General features: G+C 36.8%; 1 protein-coding gene across 5 annotated transcripts in view; it reads right to left on the bottom strand.

Annotated features, from left to right (window-relative positions):
- Window positions 1-25,013, bottom strand: part of LOC134741042 (tensin-1) — a 173,567-nt gene that overhangs the window by 68,728 nt on the left and 79,826 nt on the right. For 4 of the 5 annotated variants that reach the window (XM_063673781.1, XM_063673784.1, XM_063673783.1 and 1 more), the window contains 2 exons: window positions 16,895-16,963; window positions 2,813-2,974 (listed from right to left, as the gene is read on the bottom strand). In XM_063673781.1, coding sequence (XP_063529851.1) covers window positions 2,813-2,974; window positions 16,895-16,963 — 231 coding nt within the window. Of the gene's footprint in view, window positions 1-2,812; window positions 2,975-12,677; window positions 13,085-16,894; window positions 16,964-25,013 lie in introns of those variants that run through there. The other variant, XM_063673786.1, reaches the window with a different exon arrangement.

Here is a 25,013-nt window from a genome sequence, read left to right as displayed (position 1 = left end):
CTTGGACACGGCGCGGATAGTCCGCCGGTTCCTCTCTCTGCGGCCCTGACCGCCGGCAGCTTGGGCCCTGCCCCGCTGCTGGCAGCACCCTAGGTTAGGTTTTTTATAATTTGTTTATATGTATTTTGTATTGTTTTGTAAGTGTTTTTATATTTTACTTTTATATCCATATTATAAAAAACCTAACATAAGAAAATGAATAAATAAAGAGAATAATTAATATGTCAGATTCAAAATAATATAGACTAGAATAATAATTAGAATGTCAAAAATTTACCATTTTTTTTCTTAATTTAAATAATTCATATAAATTCATATAAATAATGATTTCATGTCAAAAGAGCAACAGATACACGCATAACAAACATAACAACGCATAACAACGCATAACAAATGTCTTAATAGTTTGACCCATGCACACAGGATGGAACTATCGGAACTAAATAAATTATTATTGTAATGCCACCTAAGATTTTCAAAAAAAAAATTAAACTAATAACGTCACCAATATTGCATAGGACCGATTGATGGAATACGAAAAACGTTGATTATGAATTACATATAATATTTAAATAGTGCTAGTTGTATCTTATTATCGAAACTTAATTAAGATTGCATAGTTTTTATGTACATTATGCTCTACATATTATCAACAGGGTTTTGAATACAGCAAATGCAAGTAACGGAATTCTAGTTAAGTAATAAACTAGTGAAATCACGGAACATGCGTCGCGTGGGCGCCGCGCCGGCGTTCAGATTTGAAACAAATGGCCATGCTCTATGGTCCCCGGAGCAGTCTCACGATAAATGACCATAGTATCCGGCCCAGATCGTGTCAAGCCGGTGACCCTCTGCAAACTATACTTACAATAGTATCAATCAATCTTTCTAAAATCAAGCGTTCATTTTCATAAATCACATCAGAATTATTAAGTTAGAAAACCTGGCAGATTTGTTGAGTGATTATGATTTAGGTTTGTAAATACGTTGGGTGCTTCTCGGAGAGTAAGTGTAGTTGATTTCTGTGACAAACCTCGGTGGGCCCGGGCACTAACCCTTAGTTTACGAGCGAGCTAGCACAAAGGTACATTAGCTAAACAACAGGAACTCCGAGCTCGCGGCTACGCCTCTAACGGCCGCCCGTCTCTCTACTCTAAAGCTCCTACTCCATTACAGGACAAAATGCATTCAGCAAATGAAATGTCTGATATTAGAGAAACGAATTTTAGCCGAAACTTTTAATTCTACTCAAATCAAGAATTATTTCGACTGTTAAATATATATACGAAATGTATTAGAATTAAAATACAGTTTTGGGAAAAAATTGCTATGTAAGTAAGCAAAGAGAAGAATACTACATTTATGTAGAGTTCTTTGATTGCGAAACTGCCTATTTTTCGTTCCAACGACTGACAACCTTAATAGCTTACTAACATATAAGTATGTATATTATTTTGTAATGTACCCGTTTGGGGACAATTAGTTGCCGGGTGTGCACTGATCTAAATGGCTATCGTACTCAATTATTACATGCAGGTATCTCTTAGGATTACCTATCAGTCAATAATTTCCTTAGTATGTGTGAAAATAAGTAAATACCTATATTACTAACCGGACGAATGTCTATAAGGTGAATGTAGACAGCTTTGTTTAGAATAATACGAACATTGGTGTGGCAGTATGTTTATACAATTGCCTTACCACACCATAGTTTGATTTATAGAGCATAGATGTACACTTCTAATGCCACGTACATAATATAAAATGAATTATTTTTGCTTGAGAGTTGGAAAAGCCCGTCTAACAGCCTATTAAACCCCATTCAGCGAATGGACTTGCCATCAATAGTTATACCTAACTTACTTATTTGATTTAACACTTAATCGAATTTTAAACGTACAATCACATTTACAAACATGTTTTTAATAAATTTAATACGATATCTTAACTGGCTCGTTAACTTAATAAGTTTTTAATTTATTGCGTTTTGTGTTGTGGTTGACATGATTGGTAACTGTTCTATTTAGGTTTCCGTTGACGGCCACCTAGATTGAAATATAATGCAATCTAAAGAGGCCACAGGAAGATTCAAAGAACCGCGTCAATGTGATTATGTAATGTAATCAATAAATAGGTACACCGAGATAAGAGATAACCGTTATAAACACCTATAAGAACAATTCCAATGCACGCTTCAACTGTAAAAGGTACCTCTGTTTGTCAAGTACCTCACTCTACCAGCTTAGTAAAATTAAACTGTATTATTGTTAGAATAAGGGTATAAGGTCGAAGTTATTCCGTTTAAATTCCAGTAAACAATACGAGCAAGTTTTATCAGAAAGTTTATAAGTGCTTCAAGCGCAGGAAGTAAAATATAGAGCTCTTATTACCTGACTCCATGCCAGGTTGTATTTGTATATCTAATGTTTGTTAGTACGCGAACATAAAGTACGTGAGTTTGTAGATGTTTATAGACTTTTAAACACGGTATTTTTGGGCCAATTATGTAAACTCAAACCTTGAGTATCCCAAATGAAGACACCCAGTCCAATTTGATCAGGAAATTAACTAGTATGTAGTTAAAGTACCTGCCCTAATGATATCTAAAATCTTGGGTGCAGCAAACAAAAAATACCTACATAGATATTGTTATTTACTTCTGTGCGATGTTCTGTAGCGAAGAAAGGTTGCGTGATACACAGAAATACGTTGCGAACTTGTGCAGGTACAGACGACAACGGCAACGGATCTTCACGCGTCCAGGTCCGGTGGATCAGCTAGCTGGTGTCAAGGAACCGTAATAGATACATACCGTGATGGTGTCATAGATGCCATTCTGGTCACTGCGGAGTTGTGGAGCGGGTGCTGACGTAGCTGCCGCGACGCGCAGCGATGGAGGCGACAGCGGGAGCGGGTCCTCGCGCCGCCAGGTCCGGTGGATCTGCCAGCTGGTGTCGGAGAATCGGGCTCGGTCCTGTTAACAATAGGAAAATTATTGCTATTGGTTTGGTAGAACTTGACTTGATTACAAATAAAGAGTAGTCAATTATCAATGTATTCATGCTAGTTTCGACATTGACAGGCTATCGGTCACTTCCTTTTGCTTGACCGAGAGCGAAAATGTATTGTAACAAGATGTATAGATTCTTCGTATCCTTCCCATGTTAGGATAAACTAATAATTTTAACGATTTACCCCGTATTCATAAAACTTCGTCGTCAATCGTCGGGTTCAGCATCGTATGAGGAAATTAAAAGACTAGAAAGATATGATTGGCGATTACTCCACCGACAAGAGCAAAAGCAAAGCTCTTAAGTTATGATTATGGGACATGCAATGATGATTCATAAAAGTTCGCAAACCTTTATTAAATTTTGTTCCCTTTTTAACAAACACATGACGGACAAGGACAAACGATTATCAAGGGCTTGTTAGACTTAAGAGGGGTTTATGAACAAAGCCACAATGAATCTGGCAGCTTTACTTGAGATATTCGATTAAATATGTCGAAAACCTTCAGTAAAGCTGACAGTTTCTAATAGTATAAATAAAATCATTTTCAATACCTATACATATTTGTGCTATAAGATGTACAAAAGCATAACGGTCGCTTAGATCAACAGTTTCGTCAACTCACATATATGTATTAATATTAACCATTCCTTATAGCCATATCTATACTAATATTCCATACTAATAATATTATAAATGCCAAAGTCTGTCTGTCTGTCTGTTACCTCTTCACGCTTAAACCGCTGAACCGATTTAGTTGAAATTTGGCATAGAGATAGTTCGAGTCCCGGGGAAGGACATAGCATAGTTTTTATGTCGGAAATCATCCCTAAAGAGAATGAAAAGGTGGGTGAAATTGAGAGATTTAAATTACACTTTATCCAGGTGCTATACTTACTCTAGCTGCTGTTACTGATTCCACGCAGACGAAGTCGCGGGCCAAAGCTAGTATGGCCATATAGGGCTGCGTATGCGGTAAAGGGCTTAACCCTTTACCGCATACATAGATAAGTTTAAGTTAAATATAAACGACCTAGTTTACATAAATTTATAGGAGCCTCGTCTGCCAACAAACGACATTGTGGTTTGGCAAAAGAATTAATGTATAAAGCTGATTCGTGAAAAAACTTTTTTTTAAAATATATATACCATTCGGTAACCACGGACCCTATGAACCGCTAATTCAATTAGAATTAAAAAAAAACCCGGCCAAGTGCGAGTCGGACTCGCGCACCTAGGGTTACGTACTTTTTAGTATTTGTTATTATAGGCAACAGAAATACATCATATGTGAAAATTTCAACTGCCTAGCTATTCAAGAGATACAGCCTGGTGACAGACAGACAGACAGACAGACAGACGGACTTACGGACAGACGCATAGTAGAGTCTTAGTAATAGGGTCCTGTTCTTCCCCTGGGGTACGGAACCCTAAAAAGCTAACAACATCATTAGACATGCTATTAAGCAGCCGGATGTATTCGGACTTCGGAGCCAATTCCGAAAGCCTTAGATGTCAACAATAGGGTTTCAGATCCGGGTTGAAATTAACACTATTCTAATGCTATACGTTTTTTTTAGAAAATGCGGTACTTTTTGTTGCTCTTACCTATATCAGTTATCTAATGCAAAAATAACGATATCTATTCAATACAAATAAAGTAATATCCTGTAATAATAAAAAACTGTGGAGTTTATTAGGGCTCATCCATTAATTACGTCACACGTGTAGAGGGAGGGAGGGGGTCAAGAAAATGTGACACGTTGTAACAAGGGGAGGGGGAGTCACAAACTTTGTGCCGTCACTTTAACTACATCTGTAACCGAAAATGGTTTTGATTTTTTTATTCACTGTTAACAGTTAAATAACTAGTTTTTGCAATGATAATCGTTTTTATGGATATAAAAAATCCTCATATTCGTGTGTGTGATGGTGACCCCTTTGCAAAAGCTTACTTATAGTCGGGCCAATAAGGCGTTACCTACTGCCGTAAGGATGTAATTATTTAGAAGTCACTGTATCGACAACCGACAACCTTTTTCCCGAAAGCGTAACGAATATGTACCTATTGTAACGTTGAGACATGTTGATTCTCATGGGAAGGGTTAACTTGGGCTCGCATGTGAACGTCATAAACTAAATTATTTTTATTTAGAATTTTATATTAAGGGTAGGGGTAGGTAAGTGGGGGGAGGGAAGGGCATGGTGGAAAAATGAATGCGCGAGCCCATGATGCCCCCATACAACGTCTGAGAGGGTGACGCCGCAGTGGATGTTAGTGGGTATTCTCCTCCGCATCCTCTGGTTAGAGGATGTACGGGAGGAGCGAGCCCCACATACCACCCCCCCAATGGGCTTCCCCGGCCCGGAGGGTGAGATGCATAAATGCATTTACCCCTGCGTCAAAAAAAAAGGGGTAGGTAAGTTAACTCTACGCCAAAGCTTTTTATTTTGCATAGCGCGAATTATTATGTAATTCTTTTAGTTATTGGAAGCAAACTGTGCCTGCATTAATTACTGTGACACCTAATCCCATTAAATTAACGTTTTATTAACAACTGGTACCTACCAATACAGCTAACAGCCGCTTGCGTAATTAATTATGTGTACCTACGTTGATCATCTGCATTGACAAATAGGCAGGTTACGGCAGAGCATCCAAAGTCTAGGAGTGTCTGTATAAAGATGCTTGTCACGCACGGGCCTTCTCTTGTGAGCTTTATAGCACAAAACGTTATACACAGGAACTAACTATAACTAATTCAATAAGGCGCTAGTGTTACGACTTCCAGGCTGATTAACCTCATGACATAGATCTTACGATAGCATGTACAATATACATTAACATCACTTTAAATTTACTTCAGAAATCAGAATCCATAATTATGAAAGCTAAACCTTTACGAATTATAGGAATTCTCGTAAATATCAATAAAAGAGGTAAGGTAATTTCATTTCTTCTTATATTAGGGTCATTAAGTAAAATGGTAGTCTGGAGTTGACAGCATTCTACGTGGCTTATAGCTTACAGAATAACAGTTATACGTATGTTAAGTTTCAAAATCTCTGCTCTACATTGTGTGAAAATAGCACAGCGTATTAACGAGCAGGTAGATAAGATAATAAACATCCCACGTGTGCCGCAGCCTGCATCGTAGATCGTAGTCGCAGTATGTCGGTACATCCGACGATATTAACAGCAACACACTTATAGCCACCGCTAGACCTTACCTAGTTGCTATAAGGTGTACGACTGGTCACCGAACTGTGATAACATGGTGTCGATGGTACATTGGTACATCGGTGATCAAGCGCGTAGGCGCGCACATGCACTTAACATTTCGTTACTACTTTCGTAGCGGTGATAAGTTACCTCGAGGAATTAATAGTTATCCACGCCTCTAGCCGACCGCGCTGTTCCTAGACACGACGAATTAGATTTGTTACACTATTGAAAACGAACGTTACGAACGACATCTCGTATTATCCTCCTTGCACGCTTTTGTGGTCACTCACTTCGTAGCTTTGTTGAATGAATTAGCATCGGATTGGGGAAACTTTTTGCTCTATGAAAGAATCATGTCTTGGATACCAGCCAGATTCTGCTACAATAAAGAGTATTAAAACATTTCCAGTGTTTTGAAAGTGCTATATGATATGGTATACCTAATGCGCTTGTAAACAATAATAATACGGTGTTGTAATACGGTGCTCACACACATGTAAGCTTGTCGGTAATCGGAATATATGTGTGTAGGCAGGTGGACACTGGAGCGCCGTATGTTTTCTTTTGCGGAGAAATCGTAAGACTTGGTGAGAGTTAGAATGCTAAATACATTACACGCATATTCCTCCATGAAAATTTAAGATAGCTGATTCATTGTATTTGCAGGTAAAAAGTTGGCTATTGTCTTAAAAAACACATATTACCCCAAATCTAATAAACATTAGATATAACGTGCATTTGAAGGTCTGATATTAATACTATCTTTAGCTTATCAATCTTATCATAGTTTTAGTTTCACGCCGACAAAGTACTATAAAACATGTTTTATCACATTTGAAACTTAACATACGTATAACCTACTACCTACCTACCTACGAGTACCTACTGATATGATGTTACCAAAGTGTACGGCTCACCCGGTATTGTATTGTCCTAGTCCTAGCTCTAAGTATACTGATTTGCATGGTAGGTTTTAATTAATTGTACTGTTTAACATTAGTATTAAGTTTTTGTTACTAACACTTCTATGGGCCATGCCTGAAAGTAAATGATTATTTAAAGCCTGACCAGAAATATATGATCATTGTCATGTATAGGGTGACAGTTCAGTATAGTATGAAAAAAATTGTTCCAGTGAAATTCCGCAACATGGCGCGTGATCATATATTCTTAATTTTAAACGGCTTACCTTTTTTTATACTTAACTGTAAATTTAGAAGTTTGATTTTTTCACAGCTTCAAGGGACCGTAGACCTGATCGAGTATACGGTTAATTTCAACCCGATACCTCCACACGTTCCCGAGATAAAGGGTCTTGACAGACAGACGGACGGACAACAAAGTGATTCTATAAGGGTTCCATTTTTCCTTTTGAGGTACGGAAACCCTAAAAACGGAAATTAACATGTAAGTAAAGTAAGGAAGGCCTATGTCCAGCAGTGGACGTCTATCGGCTGACATGATGATGAAAGTAAGGAAATAATAAACACTTTATTGTACAAAACAAGTAGATACTTCATATAATACCACATGTAAAGTGTGGTATGAAGAGATATTTAAGTCGATTTTTCAACTATGTTAACTTACCGTATGTTTTACGGTAATCTACCCTATTATTGACCCCTCACCAATGTTTGGCACCCTCAACATTATTTTAAGGCAGCAAGCGTGACTTTCTAAAAAATAAGTAACAATGACTGGTACGGTATGTATTCGTAGGTATTCCTTCGGTAAAAATAGTTATTTACGATACAAGTGCGGAAAAGAGGAAATTCGAAACGAGTGGTGATAAATTAAAACACGACCGCAGGGAGTGTTTTAAATTGATACGAATTGCGAATTACCTATTTGCACGTGTATCGTACAACGTTTTACAGTACATATGGCCCTTTAAACTTTCGACATATGCACGAATAGTGCTCTTTACGCACTAGTGCGAGAAAGTAGCACCATATGTACTGTAAAATACAATAGTTCGTTTGTGTAGTTAGTAACGTAGGACAGCTGTATATGCGTCATGCTCATGTTGTTTTAAATGCGGTAACATAATAGTACATTACTACAGAGGCCGGGAAGTAAGGGGTTGCCGGCCGAATGCATATATACGGCCGAACGTAGTGAGGCCGGATAGTTATGAGGCCGACAACCCCTTTTCACGCCGATGTATGTATAGTGCTTTTCTCAAACATGCAATGAAATAAATAAAGAAATCTCCACGAAATCAAAGTTTTAATTCTAAAGAAACTAAAAGTAAACTAGGCACAAAATATAACTACCACTTGTACCTATCTTTATCACACGTGTCGTATATTTTACACATGTAGTTAATCAATTTATTACACAAATGTTCAAAGGTATATTTATGTATCTTTGATTTTTCGCCTTGTATCCTTCTGACTGTAGTTTTAGCCACATAACTAAGATTACATCGTTTTTTATGTTGATATTATGCTTCACATACATCGTTGCCTTAAACATGGAGTATAATTAACAGGTATTCATTTAATATTTTCGTCGGAACTCATATTAAATAACACAATAAACAACGCACAATAAATCCAATAAAATATAATTACAGATACACAATGAAAAATGTTCAACTTTACCTCCAAAACGATTAAAAAACCACCAACGCGTGTTTGAGTAGACATTTTTACCGCTAATATTTAAATGAAATATGTTTGTCAGAGGACTGTCTCATTTCAAACATAGACAGAGATAATCATACTATCTTTGTCTTACACTGGTACTAGCACCCAAAAGAAAAGGATGAGTATAGTTTTTTTGTTCTTATTTACTGACAAACTGGTTTGACCAACTATATTTTAAATCTGTATTTGTAAGTAAATTTGTAATTAAATATTATTGGAATTTGTTAATAATGTTTTATTTATATATTTTTTGTAAATTCGATACAAATAAAACTGCAAAATATATTAATAATCGTTTATTGTTTTTTTTAAGGGGTATTGGCAGAATGTCATTCCGAACCATAAGCAAATATTGGTTATAATTCTTTTTTTTTGGCTGAATGCCATGATGCTGTGTCTCAAATATATGTGAAATGGAAATTAAAAAAGAGCCACTTCCCGGCCTAGGCCTGCAACTTTGTATGAAATTTCATTACAGGCCCCTCGTCTAGCCGCGCCGGAGTCGTGATACTTCCCAGCCTAATATAAAGAACGTAATATCAATATTACATAGCATGTTTGAGAAAATAAAATTACACTGATGGGTAGGTATGGACTATGACTTCTGTTTATTGCGTTTGACACTGACGAACGGGTTTAACATCTGATGAATATCTTACATCAGCGCCGTACCGTACATAGGTCAAACTTTATGCTTTTGTAATACCTCAAATGTTATTGTTGTGCGTTTAGAAGTTGATGTTGGCATAGTGACTACTTGTTTTGAAACAGAATAACATCCATCGTATATTTAGGTTATTATTTTAAGTATTTGTGACCGTTATATACCGAATTCGCCAAGAATTAAAAAACCGGCCAAGTGCGAGTAGGACTCACGTTCCAAGGGTTCCGTACATTACAGAATTTTAACAATGTATTTCTTTTTATATCTATGTACCGATAGATCGACGAGGTCCAGGAAGACCTGTGTGACATCCAAGCGGCTGAATGGCGTCGGATCGTACAGGACAGGAAGGAATGGCGAAACCTAGTGTCGGAGGCCAAGACTGTACTTGACTGTACTTCGGGTCGCTGAGCCAGCGAAGTAAGTATTTTTAGGGTTCCGTACCTGAAAAGGAAAAAACGGAACCCTTATAGGATCACTCGTGCGTCTGTCTGTCTGTCTGTCTGTCCGTCTGTCACAGCCGATTTTCTCCGAAACTACTGGACCAATTAAGTTGACATTTGGTATACATATGTAAATTTGTGACCCAAAGACGGACATGAAACGTAAACAAATGAATTTTAAACATGGAGGCCACTTTTGGGGGGTAATTGAGCAAATTAAAAAATAAAGTTTTTCAACAACAGCACAAAACGTAGGATTGAGATAAACGGAGAACACATCGCATATGTCCAAGAATACCTTTATCTTGGCCAAATAGTCTCTTTCCAGGCGCGACAGGACAAAGAAGTCCAAAGACGCACCGAAAACGCCTGGAAGAGCTATTGGTCAATGAAACACCTGATGAAGGGAGACCTACCTCTGTCACTCAAGCGTAGGCTTATGGACATGTGAGTACTTCCAGTTCTCACCTACGGTGCTCAGACCTGGTCCTTGGCGGAAGCTCAGAAGTCCAAACTCGGTTTGCCAGAGAGCTATGGAGCGCAGCATATTAGGTGTAAAATTAAGGGATCGAGTCCGAAACACCACGCTGCGCTCTAAGACTCAAATAATAGACGTAGCTCGGAAAGCGGCCAAGTTGAAATGGGACTGGGCTGGTCATGTCTGCCGAATGCCGGATGACTTGTGGGCCAAGTACCACGGAGTGGGAGCCCCACGAGTCTAACCGGGGATCCGGCAGACCTAGTCGGCGATGGCGGGATAACTTGGACTCCTTCTTGACAGGCTGGCCAGATATAGCATTAAACAGAGACGAGTGGAAAAAGAGGGGGGAGGCCTTTGCCCAGCACTGGGACACAGTGGGCTCTGAATAATAAAACTATATCGTGTTACAACTTACATATCAAATGAAAGAGCTCATTGTGAGAATCTTAGATACATTTTTTTATAATTTTAGGATAACCAATTTAGAAGTTATTCAAGAAAATAGACAAAAAATTACCATCCCCCCCCCCTTTATCTCCGAAACTACTGGGTCTAATATTTTGAAAAAAAAAATACACAGAATAGATCTTTACCTATAGATTACAGGAAAACCAATTAGAAATGTGCAGTCAAGCGTGAGTCGGACTTAATTACTTAGTTTTTGATCCGACCCCTACGGGTTTTTTAAAGACATTTCACTTACGTAACTCACGTTTCACATAAAAATACATTGTTTAAATTGTGTTATGCACGGAACCCTTGGAACGCGAGTCCGATTCGCACTTGGCCGGTTTTTTTTACGTGAAACGTGAGTGGAATGTCTTTAAAAAACCCGTGGGGGTCGGATCAAAAACTAAGTAATTAATTACTTAGTGAAACTTTAGTGGGACTTAAGTCCGACTCACGCTTAATTGCACATTTCTAATAGGTTTTCCGGGTTTTCTTGCCATCTATAGGTTAAAAAAATATTATTTATTTTTTCAAAATTTTAGACAGTACTTTCGGAGATAAAGGGGAAAGGGGGGGGGGGAGGGAATGGTATTTTATTTTTTATTTTTGGATATTTTCTTAAATAGCTTTTAAACTATTTATTTTAAAATAACATAAAAATATGTTTAAGATTCTCACAACGAGCTCTTTCATTAGATATGTAACACGATATAGTTTGAAAAACTTTATTTTTTTAATTTTCTCATCTACTTACCCCTCAAACGTGGCCCCAATCTCGCCCCATCTTTCAACATAATTGGTCTAGTAGTTTTGGAGAAAATAGGCTGTGACAGACGGTCAGGGTCAGACAGACAGACAGACGCACCAGTGATCCTATAAGGGTTTTCCATTTTTTCCTTTTGTGGTACGGAACCCTAAAAATATGTACTATTTATTTATTTATTTATTTGTACGTACATACTTACTTTGAGTCTTTTATCTAGACAAAAAGAGTGACTGAAGTTCATCTCTGATAATTTAATAAACATTTAGTGAACTTATATTTTTACACCTTAGATATAGGTCATATAGGTGTAATAGGTACTTTACTAATACCTTTAATATTAACTAGGATCAAACATTGCTATATAGGTAGTAGAAAAGACGGACTTAATACATTCTCATTCAGAAAACATAAAACATAATAGATGTGGTGCAATTTACACACCCAGGACGCATCAGTGAGTGCCAGAAGACTAAATTGGCCAGGCTGAGGCAGAAATGGCAGAATGGAATTAGCAAGAGGCTAAATAGCTGAAGGTAGGTAAACTATCGTCGCGCTACGCGGCCCGCGGAGCGTCGCGCCTCCGATAAGATAACCTTGCCTTTCAATTTACTTCGCACAGCACAGCGATGCTGCATACTACAAAAACAAACTGTAATAAAACTTATCAACTCTATGTTGAAACACTCCGCGGGTCAGCCAAACGCGCGTGCAAACACGAGCCCTTTCCTTATCACCTTATCAGCTAAGAATAAGAGCGTGATTGATACACGTTACTGCTATTAATGTACTCGTACTCTTAAAATAAACCGAATGTCTATGGAATATTTTACTGCGAGCCATCTTCATCTTCATATATTAAGATTGACGAGGGACAAATTAATCTCACAACGTCGGCGCGTGCTTTTGATAAAACGAACAAGCGGGAGGGTAGATACAGCAAGGTGTATTGTCCAAAGGTGTGGATCGAGTGGCTATGCTAGGTACCTCGTGCTCAAAGGGGTCGTCTGTGCGGGAAACCCGTTTCTGTTTATCTCCGCTGAACGACAGCCTCCTCTTGAACAACTTCATCTTTTAGACGTGGTCGCCGGCGGCGCTGCGCAAACGTCACTTCAGACGGGGAACCTCATTATTTTGCAATGGAGCCACTTTAAACATTTTTTAAACTTGAAAACATCACTTAATATGCACTGAGTTCACTTTCTCGTACAGAAGATACTCGTGAATTAATTTTGAAGAGTTTTGGCGAGTTAATAGGGATTTTTGTAAAACCGCTATACTGCCTGATTTCCCGCCTTTTATGTTGCCGCACGTGCGGAGTGTGGGCAGATGCGCGAGCACGCGCGTGGGTGGCTGCAGTGTACGGCCGAGTCGCGCGCCCGCCGCGCACTGCCGAAGCCCGCAGCGCCGTCACCGCGCCGCGCGCGTCACCTTCGCACCACGCGAACAGGAACCGGCATTCCCGCCCTCCAATATATTTGCACATTAATCAACATCAACACTAATTTGTTTGCATTTATCGAGGTCCTTAAAGGCACTTTAACGGGTAAAGGTTGCAATATGAATTCATGTAAAATGCGATTCGTCATAATAACTACCAGTTAACGGTTAACTTTAAATAAGCGATTAAACATTAGTACCTATTCTAATTTATGCCCACCACATTTTTTCACGCATATATATTTTTAGGTATGATTAGGTACATTTACTATGAAAATGACGTTGCAAGAGTTGATTAAAAAAACCTTAACAAATTGTTTTCATGTTCTAGCCAATCAAAGCAACCGGTTTGCGCAAACCGTCACTATATTCGACTGAATGAACCCAGCATCCGTTGTTTCTATAAACAATGTTCTAAAATGGACAAATCAAAGTCGACCTGCGTTTGACATATGTCAATTACCCGCATGAAACGTGCTCAGAGTAATAATATTATTGTAATGGGATTAAAGTGAACGAACGGCTGCAGAGGTTAATCTGTAGTCGCCCTAAAACATGAATTACGTTACAAAAATACTTTAATTTACTGATCTTTGACGCAGCCTCAGTCGGAACATCAAAACATGACGACTGGCTGGAGAACCTAAAGCAGAAAAGTTTTCGTCGTGCTCTACCACCTCCAGCGGACTCGCGTTTTGTGTCCGATCGATGTGGCAAGAAATACCGCGCTGCTATAGGACTCTATAGAGTATAGCCATCGACGGCGATGCGGGACCACGTACACCCACAAGCGCCGTAACAAACATCTACAATAGATGCTGTGGCCAATGATGATGATGATGACGCATATATTTAAGAATAAATCGTTATGTATGCATAATGGTATATTTTTTTTTAAAGATCATCGTTGAATTTAGTTGTTGTGTTGTACCTACGTGCTAGACTAAATACTACCAATTATAGTTGTATAAAAATAGTCTCCTAAATATTCAATCCCCTCTCTATTTACTTTAGCTGGTTCATTTATACCTACAGTGTCCCGAGTGCAAGAAAATTTACTTTCCTTCCTCATTGACCATAAAAAGGAAACATACGGGAAAGTAAAAAATAATATATCCTAACAATATCATAAGCAGTTAATATCGAACAGGTCAAATTTTAATAAAATATTGATATTCGATTCATTTACTATGAAAAGCTAAATAGTTTGACCGTTATTTAATTGGCGAAGGTGTGCAATATGTCGCAATAATCAATAAAATGGAATGAATAGCGGTTAGCAGTCCTTTTCTGAAGGGCAAAACGTCGATATTTATTTCAATTAAAATCATCTTCTAAGCACAGGAGGTTAAATTAAGGAAGAATGAATGCGTTCGCTAAATTAACACTATCACTATAACGTCTATAACACTCTACTTAAGACGCCAATTGGTTTTGGCTTAGGTTTGAACTTACTGTCTAGGCACCTAGTTTTTCCTAATAAAAAAAATAAAAAAAAATATTCTGGCGAAATAAACCCTATTTTACATTTAATTATTCTGCCAAACTGCAAGACAGATGAATGAGTTGTGCTTTAATATTTATATTAAGATGCTTCTACAACAATTAATTACGAATTCCTTCCCTTCATTTTAGTGTGACAAAGTAACCTCTCCTTTATATTTAATGACTTTTACGTATTTCATAAAAATGGTAGTCGCATTGGCCAAGTTAATTATTATCTCTAGACTGGACATGAGAATTCCGAAGCATCAACTTTAAAGTTAAGGGTTAGTGATATTTGTTTAAGAGCAGGAAGAGAGAACCATGGAGGTCGGAATGTAGCGCCGAGCCGCGGAACGGTTAAATGTTTGAAGTGTCGTTAGCACTTTCTAAATCCTTGCCACAGCGTGCCTAATACGGGGCACATGTTCCGATCAGCTTAAAGCATTGTAATTAATTAAACATATCAACAGGTCGATTATTAGGTATTGTTGCCTTTTTAAGTCGCAATGGTTGTATTCGTCTTGCCAAGTTTAAATTAGTAAAAAAAAACAAAACCAAAAAACATATGTACTATAGAAATAGTTTTGTGAATATAGGAAACCTATGACAACAGATCTAATTTTACAAGTTTCACTCAAAATTTTTACTTTTAAACAATTCGATTTGACTGTGATTTTAAATCTAAGCGAAAACACAGTACATGTACATATCTACGTATTACTTGTTTCATTTAGTCGATAAAACATTATTACGGATGAACACTCGACCGTGATTTCTGAGCAATTTACTTAACGGGTAAAGCGAAAATAATGTGAAATAATGGTCGGAACAGGCCGGGAGTTTTCCCGAGTGGTGTGAAAATTAAACCGACGCGTGAGCGCCGACGCCGACTCCGGACGGTCGTGCCACTTTCTTGTTCACGTCCCATAATCATAATCATAATGGGGAGTAATATCAGCAATTTCCAGCTGCAAACAGCCCCTTATATCAGCCATATCTCGCAGCTCGTATCTGCGAATATTTGGGCCGAAAGTTAATAACCTCACTCTTTGAGGTGCCTCCGATAATAGTCATTGGCGTCATTGCAGATTCATTTATACGACATTTTGACGGAATAATTGGTAATAAATGCCTTTTATGGTCGGGTTAAGGCACAGCATGGTTTGTACATTATCCCTCACTAAAACTTCATTATAGGTGCGTTTATTTTAAGAGTATGCTTAAAAAGTATTAATACTTAAATGCTCATAAATACATATAGATATGAATCAAGGTTTATTTATAAAGCATGTAACCTAGTTAATTTAGTACAAAAAATAGTTATTTGTTATACAAGGGTGCAAAGTTGTATTTAACCCGCGAGTGTTTCAACACACGAGAAGTAAAATACATTTGCACCCGTGTGTGCACTTTTCACCTTACTATAGCGAGGAAAGTGCAACATCCACATCAGGCGTTAGGTCATCTCCATCACTGGAATCACTCATTTTTTTACGATATTATAACAGAAAACTCTAGAAGTTGTGTATTTTTACGTGAGTGAGTAGGTGAGAATTTTTTAAAGTAAAAGTTTTCAAGTTGACAATGTTGACATTTCTGAAGATGCGTTTTGAAATTGCATCGACTAGCGACTCAACTTGTGCGTACAGAATTATATTCAACATCATTATAAAGAAACAAATGTTTCTTATGAAATTTTAAGGTTTATGACTTAAAATCATTAAATAAAGCTAAATTTAGTATTTTTTATTAAATTCTCAAACCATTTTTTTATGATAATTAATATCGAACGAACCATTAATATGAGCGTTTTACGTTTTGTTATCTGTTATCTGTCAAAAGCTACGTAAACACGCTCCATCCAAGGTCAAATTACTTTCCCCACTAGTGGATAAAATGCGTTTTTACCCGCTTGTTTGAAAGGATATAAGACGGCTTTCCGAGCTAGTGAGGGCATTTTTTTTTTTCACACCAATATATTCAATGTGGAGAAAATGAAAGTGGATGGACACTGACAGCCAATAATATATATATATATATATATATATATATATATAAAATAATATGGACCTATCCTCTTTCATGACTTCCTGATATTTCTATTTTCTTATCATTCAAGATCGTTTTTGACCAACGAAAAAATCTCGATCGTGTAGTGCGATTATTTCTGAGATGAAAAATAAAGTTGATACATATTTTTTAGACAATATAATAGATAGATCGTATCGCAAGTATTGTAGCGAGTGGCAGTTTAGCTTTATATCGGTGTAATTACTTACAGGATTTTGCAGTTGAGCTAGTATCTGCGCAGTATTGGCGGGGTCTGCCAACTCCACGGCCCCAGACACCTGAAACAAACAGTCCTCGCTCTATTAAACGGGTTAACTGCTTCCTATGGGGACAACACGATGGAAAGTTATCTGGGTATGTGCACGTATGCCTTGTAAACAGTTGTAAATTAATATAAAGCTCTCCTCAATCTTCACTTTTATTATTATTTTTATTTTCTTTCTCCTTACACCTAGTCAAAGGTTATCTGGAATAGATACCTTAAAGGGATAAGTTCGCCTTTGTACTTACCTTTTCCTAATTATAAGTTACTTTATTTATGTGTTTAAAGTACAAAAAAAGAGTTTATACTACTACTATAGCTAAACTACTAAAGAAATGCCTCTAAGTTTTCTAGTGTACAATTATGGATTTTAGTTTTAAAGAAATAGATGTTAACCTATGGACCGGTAGATATATTGCTTATGTATTTTTCAGGGGCAATTACTTCTAATACCTATAAGGCTATATTTGCACATCAGATTAATTGATTTAATTTACTGTCCAACTTTTGCTGTTATTTAAGACTTGTGTTGCTTTGATGTAGCAAGTAGGTCCTCACGAAATACACCATGAGAAAAATTCGGCTAATTGCCTAACCTAACCATAACAATAGAAATGTATTTATGTATTCATTATGGTGACGCAGTTATTTTTCTGTATACCGAATGAGTGGAATCGGATTGTGATTCAACATGGATTCAGCTCTTCTCAAATGAACGCTTTGAGTGGTTCACAAGAAACTTATACCTACTTTACTCCTACCTATATACCTAGTAAGTACCATATGATGTCATTAATTTCATCATCAATGCCAACCTCCTCGTTTACTTTAATCAGCTAACATCGCACGCCGAGTTCAGCTATCATCACCGCAAATAGATCTGCAGATATATCAAATATGTAGGTGCACTACAGACGCTGCCGCTGAACCGACCTTGCTCTACTATTCTTATTTGCGATTCAGCCTTGCCAAAACTCTCCTGTAGTGGAATATTGTATTGCGCTTTAAAAGCTATGGTATTGAAATTTCCCAAAATGGAAATACATTTTTCGTGAAATGGTTAGGGGGTACAATGTTTCAGGTCGGTTGGTAAACATATCTGTTTACAATATCATCTATAGAACATTAATAAACACTGGTAATGTACCCTACTGGCAAGCAATGCTAATGCATGTACTCGTATGGGCACATATAAATGGCTTGACAAGTTTGGAAGTGTGACGTGGTTTTAGATTAGTTTAAATAATCTATAATATCAATAAACCTTTAATAGTAAAGACAGTTACATTTTTTTTTTTTGTTTTATAGTCGTAAATTAGTTAAATTGGGGATTGGGATATTTAATTATCGATAGTTGGAAAATGCTCAAAAACTTTTCTTGCACTAGTTGCACTAAACAAAGTGTTCATAAATTGTTTTACGTGACTGCATACGTAAATAATTGCTTTACCTTTTTATCTTGGTGATAATATTCATCATATTTTATCAGTTATGAAGTGAAATTTATTTGTAAGCTATAGATATAGGTACTTTAGGCGGCTAGCACGGGCTAGTTCATCACTATAAGAGGAGATTATGTATATTAAGTATATTCGTTCCACGTTCCACTAGGTGGTCCTGGAACTCGACTCGCCCTGCTCGCGCAAGCAACGAGGATACACGGCTAGGTTGCGCGTGCGCAAATCAGTTAGCCAAAGGGCTGCAATTTCTAGCTATTGTCTATTATCGCGCTATCTCTCCATTAGTCATAATGCCGTGCTCTATGGTTTTATGTTACATCATTCACGTATATATGTTGATTTCAACCGTATTACCTCTCCAATAATCTCATTTAATCTAGGTACATATCAATCGCATCATCAGAGTTTACAAGAACAAAAACCTAACGGTAGTATTAATGAACATTTTCCTATTTGGCCAGAAGCGACTATCTATAGCCGTTTGACTTAATTCAGAGTTTCTTGTAGAATAATAACTAAACAACCGGTTTATAAGCAATCACTGCATCACCGTACCTGAGATTTATATCCAACACATCCTTCACGGAATCTGCGGGAGAATTTCTAAAGGCATATTCAGAATAAATTATAGTATTCGCAGGTGCTTGGCATTCGCTAGTCGCTCGGTACGTTATGGACCACCATTACTCGCCGTCTGCTTTGTAGGTGAAACTTCGGGAAATTTATGCATATTGAAAAACACATTGTTTATGGTAAACAGTACGTTGTTGTACGGTATCGCGAATGCCGTTGCTGACCACCAGTTTGTTTTAATGCAAATTATGGACTTGATTTTCAGCTTTAGAAATACGAAATAGGTACGTAGCCGGTTAGTTATATTCGATTTTGTTGTTATTATAATTCTAATTCTAAACTTTCTGATAAATCAAATGACACGTCAACAAATTGTTGACATGACAGAAAGTGTTAAACATCTTGTCAGTTACATGATGATTATTTTTATAAAGAATTATAATTTATTGATTTTGTTCAGTAAATTAAAACAAAAAATATATTAAAAGTTTTTTTGAAAATGGAATTTTTTTCGGAAATGGAAAATATTTTCCACCAATACATATCTACCAATTAAACTTCCACGTTACAGTGGAACAAAATTTGTAACTGATTGTTTTTGTAAAGTTTTTTGTATGAAAATGTAAAACAGGAACTGAACCTTTGTGTCTGAAAGATTGTGAAAAATCTGACGTAACTAAGTACGGTGCCATCTTATCGAGTCGGTTAAACAAGGAGTCCACTATTATGAAACACGACGTAATAATATGAAAATATTTCAAAAAGTATCCTAAACGTAAGTTTAAATGAAATATATTAGGTATCTATACCTAATATATTTCGTTTAAACTTATTCATGATACAATTCAATCTCTAAAGGTTCCTAGATCAACTTTGCACGACGCTGAGCCTACAAAGATAGACTCAAGTAAGATTTGGTTGAAGTTGTTTCAAGACTTTCAAGTACCAAATTATGTTTAACAATAGACTTTGCGAGGACCATTTAGGATTACACAAAGTGTTTAACGCCGAAATAAGACGAACAAGTCCATAACTAACAAGCTATTTCTGTTACCATCTGATAGTCAGATTGTAACTGAAGAAATTGGAGGTGTTTATGTACAGTCGAAGTCAAAGATATGTTATTTTACAAAAGTGTAAACACATATTTAACGTCGTCTGTACCAGCAGCCGTTTTAACTACTTCATTCCATTAGCCCATGAAGCAATAGTGTGAACTTGAACGGCCTACGATTGAATACTTACAATGAGAGAAGCGTAAGTAGAAATGTGGACGTAACGTATTACGGACATCTCTCACGGCCGGACATTTACAAATCGCGCCACTAATAACATTCACCGAAATGAGAGAACATGCTGTATATTATCATTACGGGGAATAGCACTTTGACGAAGATAAGGCATGAACTTAATGAAACGCCCTTCCTAGTAGAAAGTGACAATACTTATCTTTATCTACATACTTGTATTGCCAAATCCTAAGTTAAATTTTAACTACACCACTACGCCGGTTTGTCGCGATGTGTGTGGGTTTATTCATAAAATTGCTTTATTCCCCAATTGCTTTATTCATAAAATTGAATCTAAATGCTTAATGATGGGTAACGGTATCGCAGTAACATGTATTTATGTTTAATTACCAATTCGGTTCGATCTATGATTTTATTCTCTAGCATGGACCTTTAACTATATCCTTGTGCCATTTGCCTGGTTTACCCGCCTATGAATTTTGTACTATTACATATCTACATTTTTTTTGTCTTCACTCTTATTTTAATAGCACCTGTGTGTTTATCTAATTTATAGTACCTGCCTACTAACGTAGATAAATTGGACATTATGTACGTAATAAGGGCGATTTAGCCTAAATTATTACCGAGAGCCAAATAGAAACCGTCGGCGCATTTAGAGACCTTATATGACTCGAGTTTTTAAATTTTAATATCGCCCTTGTTTTACACAATGTATTATATTTCATCATGATTTCATCGCACTATGCAAGAACATTTTTTTTATTTGACTACAGCGATGGGAGACAAGGCTACGATCCGCCCGATGTTAAACCGACACCGCACGCAGCCTAAGAATGCATTTAACCCTAAACATATATTTAATACCTATTAACCCAAAATATATTTAAATTGCACTTAAAAGTAGTGGAGGCATAAAAGATTTGTCTTTTATGCCTCTTTGTTCTTTGTCCCTATTCATCAATTCCTCATACAGCCACGATTGAATAAATTGTGTATTTGTATTTCAAATGTCAGTAAATTACACAAAAAAAATTATAGAACATTTACCAGAAAAAAAATCGACTTAAAAATCGACAACTAAATCTATTACTCCTTCGGGAGTATGTAATGAAACTTAACAAATATGGCTACCCAAAAAGCTGTTAGTAAATAAATAATTTTTCACCACACCAGCTGGTAAAGGCTCTCTTGATGTGAATGTGCATTTTATTCATATGTGAGGCAAAGTAATCAAATGCAATTTTGAGTTGTTTTCTTACGTGTTTGCTGGTAGAATTGACTTTTAAGTGATGATTTAGAATGATAAATATTAAATAACATTCATTTTAAATCGATTTGCTTTGATTTTGTTTGATATTTTACAGGGTTTGAAAAAATTTGCGTTTCACTCGGTGGCAAAAATTGTTTAACCCTCGTGCCTTGAAACCCTCGCAACGCTCAAGATTCCATTTTTGGAATCTCGCTTACTCGGGTATCAATATTAGCACCCTTGTAAAACAAATAACTATTACTAACGTTATAAATACTATAATTAAAAACCGGCCAAATGCGAGTCGGACTCGCGCACCGAGGGTTCCGTACTTTTTAGTATTTGTTGTTATAGCGGCAACAGAAATACATCGTCATCTGTGAAAATTTCAACTGTCTAGCTATCACGGTTCATGAGATACAGCCTGGTGACAGACAGACAGACGGACGGACAGACGGACAGCGGAGTCTTAGTAATAGGGTCCCGTTTTTACCCTTTGGGTACGGAACCCTAAAAATTACTCTCCGGAACAATGGTTTCATAGGTTTCCTATAATTCTAGTTTCGGTTGTAATGTTAACATCTTACTTTCAAAAAGCAGAATTAAATCCTTTTCTTTTTCATGTCAGGAAAAGCTTTTCTTTCAATGTTTATTAAAGTGAAGAAATTTCCAGTAATATTTTAAAAACAAAAGATTAAAGAATGCCATCAAAATAAAAGCACCGTGTCTTGTTTCTTAACAGTATCTTCGCAGTAACTTAAAGCATGGGCTTGGATTAAAGTTTCCACTCGTTGAAGACAAGTTTAGATACGACTGCAAGAAAGTGCATTTAATTCCCCCTGTAAGTATTAGAAGACCTGTGTCGGGTTCGGGCACTCCAGTTGTCTGCCGAATTGCCGGTAAAATAAACCTATTTAAGTTAAGAACCACTCCTAGTCCCATGAGGCGTTCGGCACGGCCCCATTTCTGTTGATCGACTGCAGACCCCCACTTACTGATTGTTTATTAGGTCGATCAGGAAATCGCGAAGTTAATACCGGCCAGTTTATTTTCATAGTTCTTGAAGCTTTTACCGGTTACGCATGGCACGAAGCGAGGCGGCTAAACCAGAGCGCGATTGACGAATGACGAATCAAAGACTAGAAGTAATCAGTAGGGTAAAGTTTGTAACGAAGACCCAGGCGGTATGTGTTATTTTATAGTTTTATAACACCGTGTATTGATTAGCCTATTTTATCAAATGAAAAAAATAAAAAGGTTTAAAAGTGAAATAAAACCTACACTTTGAACTCTCGCTACTGGGAATTTCAGTTCAGACTTATTATTAAGATCACAAACTCTGAGCGGTGACAATACGGTTTTTATGTAATACAGTCGTCATTTTTGTTTGTCTGTAATTAAAGCGAACGTATAATTTTCATTTCCGTCCGCTTGTCCTCCTATCATGCGTCGGCAGTCAAGGAACAATTTGTAGCATGTTGTTATTAATTACACGGTATAAGTGCGGGCCCGCCGCCGCCGTCCTGCAGCCCTCGGATTCACATTATGACAAACCAATTTCGAAACGTTCTCTTATGCGATCCAAGGTTTTTACCTACTATATGTACAAATAAAAAAAAATGTCGCTCAAAAGAAAACTAGGTATGTTATCGTACTATTGTTAAGTCATTATTAAAGGTTCTTGACAGTGGGGTACAACTTTAATTCACTACCAGCTTATGCAATAAATAATGACGCAATATATCTACATTATAAATCAATCTTTAATCAAACTTACCAAAATGCAATTTGTATAAATATTACGCGCGGAAAAAGCGCTGGTAAGAGCGTGCGACTTTCAATACGGAGGTCGCGGGTTCAAACCCCGGCTCGTACCAATGAGTTTTTCGGAACTTATGTATGAAATATCATATGATATTTACCAGTCGCTTTTTGGCGAAGGAAAACATCGTGAGGAAACTGGACTAATCCTAATAAGGCCTAGTTCTCCCTCTGGGTTGGAAGGTCAGATAGGAGTCGCTTTCGTAAAAACTAGTGCCTACGTCAATTCTTAGGATTAGGTGTCAAGTGGACCCCAGGCTCCCATGAGCCGTGGCAAAATGCCGGGATGAGGCGAGGAAGATGATTATTTTGCATCTCTTGTCCACGTTCATTGACAAAACAAACGTGACACATTTGTAGCAATTATTATTACAATGTAGATAAGTAGATAAATATGAGCTCCAAAAGCATATATTTTTCATTCACAAATGTTATAATTTAAAGCATATTTTGTTGGTTTCAGATATTACACAATAATTATAGCATCCAACACATAGGTACCCTATAGTTATAATATAATCTTATCCTATAATCTAACAATAATATTCTCTTACAACAACAACCAATAGTGAAAGTGAAACAAACAAAAAATTTACAATAAAATGTAAATAATGAATAATTGTTTTAACTTGAAAATAGAACACTCATATTAACACTAGACTAGACGCTGGTACTAAAAAGACGGCGGCGGTAATATTTAACAGAAACTTATTCGAAAAATATAAATTTTAAAGTAACACAAGAATACTGGTTGTGCGGAATGTGCGTGTTTCCTTAACCATTCTCCAATAACGGCTTAATATCCCCGCAAGATGACATCGGCTGTCTTTACAAATTAAAGTGTAAACCACGCAGATACCGACACGCCCGTACGTTCACTTCCTCGGGCCTGTCCCGATATAAATCGAGAAGGGTACGACGAAATACTTTAAGTGAAAACAAAATGCAAAAGAAGTACCTACCCGTTTACCTGCACGAGAACAGCTTCAACTTGTAATGGGTTTGTTTAAATTTTGCTTAAAGTATTGTTAAGTGCTACGTAGCGTTCTAATAATATTCCAATATTCCAGTAGGTATATCATATAACAAATAATTTACGAGGTTGCTGATACACAATTTATGTTTACAATTTGGATTAAACCTCTGTACAAACATCCCAAAACAAACCATTACAAGCCATTAAATTTAATTATGAGATATGTGTTTCGAGACTTTCGAGATAGGATATGAAAGTCGTAAATTCAGCTCATGGGAATGTTATACCGGCAATTCTATTGTCATTTGAGTTAAATCTTTATTTACCTACAGTAGGTATTCGACATTACGCACGCTCCGGTGCTCAGGCTTAGTTTTGCGATGCTCATTTAGCAAGATCAATTTCAGTAGATTGCCCAAAACTATGATAATCACGTCAATTATACTCCGATTACTATTGTTACCATAAAAGTATACGTCATTACTATTCAGATTAAGGGCAGTGTAAAAGAGTATAATGGAGTTTACCTACCTAGAGGTTCGATTAAAATAGTGTGTGACGAAATAAGCATAATTATGGATTATCGTGCTTTTATAATCCATGTCCCTGGAAACTTGAATTCGAAAATGCTGGTGATAAATTATTAACTACGTAATAGCATTTTCGAATCAAATTTATTACTAATAATAAAGCGGGAATGTGTTCGGTGTCAATCAAAAACGTTATTGCTAACA

This window comes from Cydia strobilella, chromosome 4, assembly GCF_947568885.1.
Source record: "Cydia strobilella chromosome 4, ilCydStro3.1, whole genome shotgun sequence".
Lineage (NCBI taxonomy): Eukaryota > Metazoa > Arthropoda > Insecta > Lepidoptera > Tortricidae > Cydia > Cydia strobilella.
The sequence above is the reverse complement of the archived record's forward strand: the minus strand, read 5'-3'. Positions and strand labels throughout refer to the sequence as shown.